General features: G+C 41.0%; 1 protein-coding gene across 3 annotated transcripts in view; it reads right to left on the bottom strand.

The window, feature by feature from the left end:
- DHRSX (dehydrogenase/reductase X-linked) overlaps window positions 1-12087 on the bottom strand; it is a 161936-nt gene that overhangs the window by 20511 nt on the left and 129338 nt on the right. For all 3 annotated transcript variants that reach the window (XM_063149680.1, XM_063149678.1, XM_063149679.1), the window contains one exon: window positions 9214-9421. In XM_063149680.1, the coding sequence (XP_063005750.1) occupies window positions 9214-9421 (208 nt within the window). The remainder of the gene's footprint in view (window positions 1-9213; window positions 9422-12087) is intronic.

Here is a 12087-nt window from a genome sequence, read left to right as displayed (position 1 = left end):
CCAGGACACCTTCCACTATGCCAGGTTGCTCAGAGCACCATTCAGCCTGGCCTTGAACACTTCCAGGAATGGGGCATCCACAGCCTCTCTGGGCAACCTGTTCCAGCACATCACCACCCTCACAGCAAAGAATTTTTTCCAAACATCCGATCTAACTGTACTCTTTCAGCTTGAAACCATTTCCCCTTGTCCTGTCACTACATGTCCTTGTAAAAAAAGTCTCTGTCTGTCTTTCTTGTAAGCTTGCCTCCGATACTGGAACGCCAGAGGCAGGTCACCACAAAGATTTCTCTTTTCCAGGCTGAACTATCCTAACTGTCTTTGCCTTTCCTTGTAGGAGACATGCTCCATCCATTTAATCCTCCTGGTGTCCCTCCTCTGAGTTTGCTCCAACAGCTCAATGCACTTCCTGTGCTGGGGAGCCCAGAGCTGGATGCAGCACTCCAGGTGGGAGGAACCCAAATATACTAACAGTCTGTATAAGCTTATTTTCAACACTCTGAGCTCCAAAAACAACAAGACATCTTTTCTCTTTCTACATTTTTAATCATCTTAGGATAGTGTATGACAAGTGACAGACTGTAGAAGACTGAATTTTGCATCTTAAGCTTGGCAGGCAATAATACTGAGTAAGTCTCTTCCTGAGACATAGCCAGCCTCAGCAAACTGCTGCTGGCTGCAGGGCTGTGACATGGCTGGGCTGGGGCTCACAGTGCCTCTTGCAGCAAAGCCCTGGGAAAACAGGCCTGCCAGGACACCAACTCTGGCCCCTGCTATTGATTCAAAAGGTAACAGATAAACTAAATTGAGTAAAATATTGTAAGTAAGTTAAGCTTGTAAGTTGGTAGTGGCTAGCTCCAAGATTAGATGACCAACTAGGAGACATGGGGAGCAACTCAGTTTTTCAGACTGTGCCGGAGCCTAGGACCAGCAGCAGCACCTCCTTCCCATTTCAGTGACAGAAAAGTAGGTCAGCACAATGGGCCAAATAAATACCACTATAAATCCCATCTCTGATAAGCTGTCCAAGTTTGTTCTTGTTTTATTGCACATTGCTCTGGTTTCATCCAAATCCTCTTCTGCATTTGTTCTATATTTCCTGCAGAGCGCCTGGTCTGTGGCAATGTAACTCTGTGGTTACTTCCCCTTTCCCCAGCACTGAGATGGCACCACACAGATATAGTCAATTTTCCCTGAAGAGACTCACAGACACAATTTAAACAGAATGTTTGAATATGTAATAATGTCCACAAACCACTAGCTCTTGAGAGATTGAATTAATGGTGTGTTTGTGCCACATCTAGGATCGGGTTCCTTCTAGAAAAAATGGGGACTAGAGGCACTAAACCACAGTCTCTTCTTGTGTTTACCTGTTAAAATCCACCAAATCCCAAGTATTTAGCTCAGAACATAATGGGAACAAAAAGAACCTCTACATCATATAGTACCTCAGTAGTCTTTCTACAATGCAACACAGAAGTTTGTGGCTTGCAATCATAATCATTATAGTCATTACCAAAGCCAGAGCTATTCATGTGACTTCTGAACTAAAAGTTTTCATAGCTCACAAATTGGGTGGCAGATGATCCTATTTTATTTTAAAAAGTGTGTTTACTGTTTGAAGTTCATCCTCAAAGAGGAGATGGTGTTTGCTTCCCATGGCTCTCCCTTGTTACAAACATTAGGCTATTACAAATATCACAGGGAGTACACACAACTGTTGTGTTGCATTACACATAACTACCCATGTAAATGCATGGCGATATCTGTGTGATAAACTGTGGAGGCACACCATGAATTGTAAACACTTATGAGAAATGCATTTCATAAGTAACTGGGATTTCCTCACCCAGGGCTGCTGTAGTGAAGGCACACAATAGATTATAAGCATATATGAGAAATGCATTTCATAAGTAACTGGGATTTCCTCATCTCTAGCTGCCCACGAGCACATTTCCCACTTATACGGGAAATGGTCTAACAGCTGAGCTGCCATGTGCAAAACTAGATTGATAGCAGATTACTTGTGCCCCAGATCTAAGAACAAACCTTTACAGTTCCTATTCTCTCCTCTGCACATCCAAAATCCTACCGCCTTCAGTTCGTTAAAAAAAAAAAAAAAAAAAAAAAAAAAACAAAAACAAAAACAAAAACAAACAAAAAACACCCTAGAAAATTAACATTATGCACCTTTGGAAAGTATTAATCTTAACCAGCTTTATACAGCACAGACATCTACAGGTGAACTAGTCACCAGAGGAGCCCTTTGTCATTCACAGGGATAAACTGCCACTTGAAGGACTTAATTCAGCTGTCCAGCTGTAGATATTTATCTTAGGATAAGGCAGGTCCTGTAGCAGTGACCGTGAGGAAACCACACCTCTGATGCTGGCATTTATATTGCAGAGATTTATGAACCAGGAGACCTGTCAGAGGTGACTTCCAGGCATAAATGCCATAGACCTCTAAAAAGGGGACTTTTTCTGCTTCTTGGTAGAACATGACATTTTATGGCAACCTTTGAAAACTCAGGAAAACAACCAAAAATTGTGTCTGTGTTGTTCATGGAAGAATTTCCTTATTTCACACTGAAACGTTTTTCAGTCTCCTTCAATGACTGCTAACTTACAGACTGTCATATTCAAAGAGCAGGAAAGGAGGACCTGCAGATCTCCAACATCTCCTAAAATTATATTTCTGTAGTGGATAGGGTCTTTAGGTAATAGGACTCTTCAATACAAATTTATTTTTTAGGGACACATAACTCACAAACAGCAAAGCAATGAGGAATTTAGATAGACCATATACATATATATGATTATGTAAATATATTAATATATATATAAAATATACCTGAATATGCACTCCCCACTTACTCTTCTGCATATTTTTATTTTAATTCCAAACTGCTGCTCACTCCTAAGCTAATTTGGAGGGTTTTCCAAGGGAAGCCAGTGCTCTTTCTCCTTAACTCTGTTTTCCAACTCATTCACATTGAAGACAGAAACTGCCTGCAACTCCTGTTCCTACCCTTGCTGAATGGGTCATTTCACTGAGGCTGGGGTTGCATTCTCTCTCTTTTGTTCTTTCTCTGAGAGATAGACTGAAGAGAAAGAGTAGTGGCGACAAGTGGGTTCAAGTTTCCAAGTAGAGTTATACTCCATGACAATTTTAAGCACATAGTGATTGACTTAGTACTTCTCTGATGCATGAGGAAGAATTACAGTAGTGTGATATTATATCCCATAATTTAAAAGATTGTGCTAATGTTCCAGTGGAAATTTCAAGATTCTCTAATTTCCCAATCTTTCAGGCTCTTTTTTGAGATCTTTACTTCAGAGACATCAAGGAGACTTTCTTTTAAACTGAGAGGAATCAGTCCAGAGTCCCTGATATGTGTTTGAGCCACAGGAAAATTATCCTCCATTTTTGTGTTTTTTCCATTTTCATCAAGTCTGACTGGGAATAGATTACCACACAAAGGTATTAATCAAATACTTAGGAAAGTACTGCAAGGAATAGATTGATGGATGGAAAATGTCTTTCCTAATTAACTCTGTGGTTTCTGAATATGAAACCAGTTACAGATTACAGGATGATAGGTTCTGATGTGCTAACAGTGGTTAGGCTCATATATTTTCACAATTTCTTAACTGTTTACTTACTCTCACCCCAGCAAAGCAATGGAGGGACTATTTTTCCCACTCTTTTGGATACAAATTTAAATGCTTTCATATAAATAATCTTCCTGGGCTGTCAGGTTAAATCAGCAATCCTCTAACACACCAGAGTTAAGGATAAACCCTCTCTTACACAGTAAGACACACAGCTTCTGACATTTCAGTTGCATACTGAAATGTCCAAAACAATTTCACACAGTGCAAGCATGGGTTTTCACATAGTGCACAGTGTAGTTCTAACCTGTTTTCCTTTAGATCATTTCCTGGGCTAAAAAGGGTGAATCCTTTAGGCGATATTAGACATAGAGACAGTTTTCCTGAACAATTTTGAGAGAGGGAAAACAATCTTCCCATTTCACACTGTGAGAAGGGAAAAGAAAAAGAAAAGAAAGGATGCTTATTTTAATTAAACAACTAAAACTGCAGGACAGGATGTGAGATGTATCTCTGTGCACACTACTTCATTTTTTGCTTGCTCCATGCCTGTGTTTCAGCCTGTTCCAACTGGCACCCTTCAAGAGGAAGCTTGGGTGTGGTTTGGGGATAAATCACAGCAGCAGCTGCTCCACATAAGTTATAAACAAGAACTTCAACATCCTTGACTCCCTGTGATGAACTGTGACATAATCCCACCCATTTTGTGCTGTCCTCTACAGCAATCTATACACTCCTTTGTGTCCCATACACTGGGGCAAGCAACACAAATCCTTCATTTCCCTGCCATCAAAACATCCTGTCACAACTCTCAGCATGTCCCTTCAAATAAATATTTTAACCACTTAGAGCTAAGAAAATATGCAGAAAAAATAATGATATCTTGGGATGTAGGGGGCCACAGGTTCAGTGGAGACGAGGGTCCAATGCTATTTATGTGTGCACTGAGGGCCAGCCTGCCTTAGAGGGTCTGATCTGACTTGGAGCACCACACAGGGCTCTGTGTTCAGAGGGCTCTGTGCTCACAGTTACAATAAATAAAGCAGCCAAGCTCCATCCACATACCCCATAACAGGCAGGATCTGGACACTTAACCAAGTCCAGGAGATCATATACAAGAATAAAACCCAGATCATCAGGATTTGGGAATTAAACAGTGAATTATTTACTAGCCTTCTCAGGATGGTTCCCTCATCTTTCCCTCTAGAATCATTCTATGGCTGTACAAATAATAAAATACTTAATAGATAGAAAAAGATACCTATGGCTCTGAAAGCTTAAATCCCTGTACCAATGTGTAAAAATGGTATCTGCTGAAAGACCAGTGTTACTGGATTCAAGCAGACTGTTTTCTTCTCTATGTTTTTGACCAGAAAAACCTTTTGTAAAAATTAACTGCAAATTATACGTTTCTGCAAGTTTTCATTTTTGTGAGAAAGACCCAGATTAGCTTTATGTGAGGACCACACACTCTCATGCACAGAAAATGTTGATGCTGATGAATTGCTGCTTTCAGCTGTGGGATTTAATTACTCTCATTCTCTTACAGCTGGTGTTATTGTGCGGTGATGTGTTTGTCTTCTGACACCTGGGGGGTAGGATGAAATAAATTTACTATATTCACAGTGCCAAAGGGACAGTTTGAATAAGAAATGCTGCAATAAGACCTGCATGACTATGTCCTCTGGCATGAATGATGAATCCAGGTCCTTTAGATCTTGTTTTCTAGACTTGCTTACTGACTGGAAGCATTTTTTAAAAAATGTTATAGGAAAATCGCACTAATGTTAAGCCTATTTTGACAAGGTGAAGGGAAAGAATTAGTTTATACTGACTGATATCTATCTAGCACATGTTCCTGAAGCCTTTCCCTTCATTTTTACAGGCTGGCAGGGTCACTAATCCTACTCATTTTCAGTTTGTCTGTCAATAATCACTTATCTGGCACTATGTCTTTGGAAATGACAGCTGAGACAGGATCTGATGCAAAGCCTTCCTTCCACAATGCCTTCCTAAATACCAATCTGAGCTGGCTGAAAGGACCAGGGACTCTATATCTGGTAATGACATGCTCACCAAGCTTGTCATAAACAAGGTTTTGGGGAATTTTACAACACTGCTATCTGTCAAATGTCTCTACTTTGATGCCATAATGAAGTCATACGAAGCAGAACAGTCCCTGTTATCGGACATTAACGAGAGTCAACTTTTTTGGTTTGCTCTAGGCATTTTAATTGTATCACAAGCAGAGACCATCTGGTTTAAGAATGAATATTCCGGATCTGCTGCAGATGCAGAAACACTTGGGAAGGAAATGGTACTTCCTGGTTTCCAGCCTGCACGGTACCCAATGCTAAAGCTGGTGTGTTGCACACTTAGCTAAACTGCAGTTTGATGCTCAATGAATTACTTTTCAAGTTATTACTATCTCATTAATTAGTTAGTGTTTATTAGTTAGTGTTTATTAGTTTGGACTTTGTCTCTTCAAAAAGAAGATGAATTTATGTTAAAAATTACTAAAGTATGACATACTTCATTGCATTCCACAGAAGACTCTGTCAGCTCATCAGGCTCTATTTACCAAAAAATCATAGGGATAGAAGTATATTTTTTTGAGTAATAGATATAATTTGTCTCTTGTGTGACAGGTCCAGTCCATGTGTATGAAAAATACAGAGAAAACATTTGAAAAGTGTAAATTTAGAGTACCACAGCAGACAATAACTTTTCTGAGAAAGAATTGAGCTGAGAAAGAATGAAAATGTTACTTGTAAAGGGCAGCACCAATTTCACAAACTTTATGACCGTCACCAGAACCTTTAGTTTGTTCTATCTTATTTCTACAGCAATGCCTTTCACTGCAACCTGTGGGGGCAAAAAACCACCAAACTGATTTGGCCAAGACTTTTCTGAGCCATATATAAAGTCTAGAAGATCATGCTTTGCAATTTTAAGAAAACCAAGCTGTTAATACTTTGAGTAACTTATGCATATGTATCATGGCCTATTTACAAGACTGCAAGTCTATTCATTTAAGTACCTAAATATCTTGAGGCAGCTCCAAGGCGGATGTTGAGCTGACAGCCTTGTCTGCCACACTTTTGAGCTGCCTCCAACATGAGCAGCCCAGGGAAGGTGGGGGCCAGGCTGCAGTCCCTAGGAGGTATTTGACTTGAACATGACTGGCACCAGCGCTGGCAGAAATGCATTGAAAAGTGATGGGGGCTCTGGCAGTTTGTTTGGAATTAAATCAAACAAGATGCTGACTCTCTCCTGAGGGAATGCGATGTGATGTATTTCCTCACTGCAGCTCTCTGGGCTGGGCTGGCTCTCAAGAGTGCCATGTTGCAGTGAGTGAAGCAATTTCCAGCACACATTTAGAACCCACTCTGGAAAACTTCAGGGTGACAATAGTTAGTTAAGTCAATATGATGAAAGATCTATCACCTCATTTTCACTGCATTACTTCTATAATCCTAGAAGGAAGATTCATATAAGTGCTCAGGAACAAAATTCCAGGGGAGAATAAAATCCATACTACCAACAATCAGCTAATATTACCAGAAAACTGAATTTTCTGGTATTTTCTTTCTTACTTTTCTCAGGGGAAATTTACCCTAATGCACGAGACCAACACAAGTCTCACTCAGGCTTGAATGCTGAATACTACAGCCCTCAGTAGAGCACTGTTGAAATTGCCAGGCAGGCTTTCAATGTGAGCTTGCTGTGGAGCTAAACACCTCCTTGTGATGCCAATCAGGGCGCTCCTCTGGGCTGAAGTGCTCCCAAACACACAGATATATCCTAAGCAATAAGCAAAGAGTAGATCTTGGAGCTTAGAGGTCCAAGGGAGGATGGGAAAAGAGAAAATAAAAATTTCCCTCTCCTCTGGCTTTTGGGAAAAACACATTGAGTGTTAGACAAAAATGTGAAAATCTCAACCTCAATAACTGAAGCATTCAGACATCCAGAGCTGAGGTTATTCTGGCTCAGAAAGCAATTGATACATTTGCTTTTCAGGCAGTAAGGGCATTGCTCTTCCATACAGATCAGTATGTCTGTCTGTCACCTATTTCAAGGCAGAACTTCTTTTGAGCAGTATCACATCCAAAGAAGAAAGAAATGATCAGGAACTGTCAGTGGCAGGGCTGTTAGAGTTGTAAGCATGGGAATCCCTCTTGTGATAAATCATTTTAAATGTTCAGTAACATCCAATTCAATGTCTAAACATCACCAGTATAATACAAAAGTGTCTCCTGGGCACGTCAATAAAACTGGGAGGGATTGAGAACTGCAAAAAACAAGAGACTTGAAACTCACTCTCAGATGCAAGAATTTTTTCTCTCCAGAAGAAATTCTAAGCACAACCTAAAAATCTACATGAAACTTTTATATTAGGAAGGTGAAGTGAGTCCAATGAAAAAACACTGCCACTCAAGATTGATATTTAAAATGGCAATCACAAGAGGGAAAACAGGTTTAATGGACATGGTTTGGCAAAGCTGCAGTCTGCTTCTTTAAGAATGCATTATAGATTATGAGCATTCTTATTACAATTTTATTGCAATATTCAAGGTGCACTCACAAGAATCTATTTTTTTTAAATATGGGTTTATTTGTTTGCATCTTATTTTACAGTCACTCTTCCAGCCTCCAGTTCATTTCTAAAATGAAAGCAACTGATATTTCCATATCAAAGTTTAAAATTAATTTGCTTTGTGGGACATGCTCCTTGATGTAAAATACTTCATTTTAATTAGGACATTTAATTTTCTCTAATGGAATCAGGTTCCATTTACTTAATCCAAAACTACTTTCTGAAAGAGCTATAAGCAGTACATTCTCAGCACAAGCCCTTCAAAGGCCTGTGTGCATGAGGAGATTTCACCTACACAGCTAAACTGATTTCAGCTTAATCTACTTACACCCCTACAAAACATTGCCCATAACTGAGTCTGCCCCACTTCTGGATCCATTTTATTAAACAACTTTTTGTTTCCTAGTGCAGATCAGGATTGGATAATAAAAAATCAAGTACCATTACAAGTATGTGTTAGAGTGAAAAAGCTAATTAAAAATTGTCCTGCCTCACTGAGCACAAGTGTCTGGACCTCACATCCTGGAGCACAGCCACCTCCCACTGCCACTTTTGTACAGCTTTCTTCTTCCCTTTGCCCTCCTCTCTGTAACGTGTTGTGCACATGTAGACCATGCCAGATCATGTCTGCTTCTCTTTAAGAGAATGAACAAGTCATTTCTGAGGAACACTTTGCATATTCTGGCTCCATGTAAGGGTGATGTCCTGCCCCCGTTCCAGCCCAGAAGCTCGTGGATAGATCAGAGCAGAGATTACCAGGGCACAGGCAAGGACTGTGAAAGGCATTCCCTTTCCCTACTGTGGCAGCTTGCTTCCTCCATTTAAAATAAATGTTTGTTTGCTGGAAAGCCTGTCCTTATTGATTTTGTACATCTCATCAGCACAGAGAAATGAAATAAATACCTTACACTATTATAAACTCTGAAACACTTTCAGCTCCAGGCCGACTGCAGATTTCACAATGCAGGAGCACAGCAACAAAATTATTTTAAAATGGAATACCTTGAAAAATAGCCAGGCTGTCATCCATTTGACCACTTTCACAACCCAAAAGACATGCTGGTAGAGCTCAGTATTCACTACTCCAGGGTCTACTACATTAGCAGTCACATGGCTTCCATTTGCAGTCAGAAGATGCTGTAGTCGATAGGTAAATAACACGAGGGCAAGTTTGCTTTGGGCATAGGCTCCATGGGGTGAATACGAACATCTGTACACAGGAGAGAAACACAGAGGGAGATGCATGTAAAAATAACCAGAAGGAGAAAAGAATTGCACAAACATCAAATGTACCACATTTTGCAATATCCAGATATACACTGAGTCGTCAGAAGAAACAGCTTATCATTGGCAGGCGTGTTGTTTACTCAAGTTCTGGTGATTATTCCATCAGACACAAGTCTTATTTATAGCAGGGAAAAATATTAAAATAAAATTACACAATACCTGCCAGAATCTCTCTGTCAAACTCTTTAAACCAGAAATGCTGAGGCATAAATCTCTAGGCTATCATCACCTGGAGGCCCTTAAACTTCTCTCCCCTCTTTCACTCTGCTCTTTCCAAACATACACACCCCATTCCCTGTTAAATCCATGACTGGTCATACTACTTCTTGTTGCTATTATTATTTTTACTGCATCAGAACCTACTAGTTGAAGGCTCCTGTGTTGGGAGCAGTACAGATGAGTGAGGCACTCATTGCAGCTGCCTTGGTCACACACCAGATTGTGCACAGCTAAGAGATGGATAGAAAGATAGAGCAAGGAGAGCAGCTGCAAGTGTAACCATAGTTTACAGGCCTTATATAGCTTTGAAGCAGAGATGGCTGACAGGGTCTGTGCCAAAGAGGTATGACAAAGGCACACAAATTCCAGGAGTTACAGTAAAATATTACCTGATGAGATTCCTGTGCACCTCTCTCATCTGGATGTCATGGATGTCAAATGTGCCTTTCTTTCAAGTTAAGCTTTCTAGGAACTGCTGAGCTGAGTTTCATTGCATGCACGCAATGAAAGTACTATTTTTTTCTTTTTTTTTTTTTTAATAAGCAGGCTATTTTCAGGCAAATTAGCAGGCATGTCACTTAAAATGCTCTTACTGACTGAGACCTCAGCACCACTTCCACAAATTTCTATGCCATAACAATTTACTCCTGTAATTACCCCAGCCTCTCATCTAACCTTTTTTGTGCTAAGCAGAACCAAAGGGAAATGGTGGCATTACAGACAGCTCAGAGGCAAAGCAGGCAGGAGCCTAAAGCACCAGGCTCCTGGGAGCAGTGGAACCACTCCAGCCCATCTGCTTTGGCTCTGCTAAAGCCTGGGGAAGGTTAGGTCCATGCAGCAGCAGAACCTTAACCTGTTGGTGAAAGGTGAGAGGCACCCACCCAGGAACAGAACTCTCTTTCCTCATTCCTTCCTTTCCCCCAGATGTTGTCCTATCTCTGTGGTGGCCACAGCTACAGCTCCATCCTCTACACCTTCACCCTAAATGCAAGAAATGTCCAGACTAGGGATGCCCTTACTCTGCAGGAAAGCCTGCCTGTGATTTCTGTGGCCGTTACTACCTGCAAGGTTTTTTTTCTATTTTGAATGAATAGCAAACATATGAATTCATTTTGTTATCTTATTCTTGTTGAATATCATATGTATAATATCCTGTGCACTTCATCACAGAAAGCCCTGGGTGTTAAGAATCAGGCTGACTCTCTACAGAGGTATAAGGCTACTGAAGCAATTTTACTGTCCATGTTATCTGCAAGAACTCAGAAACTTGGAGACACCACAGTAAATAATACAGCTTAGCCACAGGAAGGAAAAGACAACAACAGACAACAACATCGAGCCTCCAGTGCATATCTTTGTTTTTTCCTGTCTTTTTTTATGTACAAGCAAATCACAAGCAGTCTACAAAACCATGGTATGAATTGAGGACCAAAAAGGACAGCTGATCACAGGTGGCCCTTGCACCACCCAACTGCCTCAGCTGTACCGTGCTGCATAACATATCTTCATTATCATAAGGATTTCACCTGCACCTTTGGGCAAAATGGGCTATTTAAAGAGTAAAGAACAATCACTGCATGAATATGAAAGTGACTTGGTATTAGTCAGGAAATTGCAGTTACATTTTAAATTCAGTAACGTCCATGCTCTGATCTGAGACGCTCAAAATGTCACCTTATGCTTCATGCATATTCCAACCCCTTTAACTTGAAGGACCAGATCCTCAGCTGCTACAAGCTTCTCCTGTGCACAGCCACGTGGGGCAGAGCTCACAGTACCCATGGGAAGCAGCCTTCATCCCGAGCCGCCTCCGGCAGCCAGCTGGCAGCTGCCCCTGGCACTGCTCCATCAGCGCCACCATTCCCCACTGAACGCAAGCTGGGGCACGGGACGGGCTCCCGAGCTGAACCAGAGCCACCTTATCTAGCAAGGGGCTCCCAGGGAAGCAGAGCTGGGGACTACTCTGACTTGTTCTGCCTGGGTCTAGTTGGGCCTTTGGTAATCTTCAGATGCCAGGCAGGAGGATGCTGAATGCTCCCCATGACTCCCCATTCCCACATTTTCTGTGAGCGCTGTTTTGACTTACCTTGTGGCAATGAAGCATGAACTACAAGGGCTGGATCCTCCAAAGAGTTATATTTTGCATAGGTATGTATGTCAGAGAAACATGAGTGCTGAGAAGATATAAAAGCTACCCAATCAATGAGGAAGCCTTTTATATCACAGTGCAGAGATGCAAATGATCTGCAAGGCAGCCAGGAATCAGACTTCAATAAAATAATATAGATATGAAGAATATAAAATTAGATACACAGAGCAAAAACTTTTGGCAGAGGCCCTGCAACGATTTCTCTTCCCAATTTCTGTGTG

Source organism: Melospiza melodia, chromosome 2 (genome assembly GCF_035770615.1).
Source record: "Melospiza melodia melodia isolate bMelMel2 chromosome 2, bMelMel2.pri, whole genome shotgun sequence".
Taxonomy (NCBI): Eukaryota; Metazoa; Chordata; class Aves; order Passeriformes; family Passerellidae; genus Melospiza; species Melospiza melodia.
This window is presented reverse-complemented; position numbering and strand designations above follow the sequence as displayed.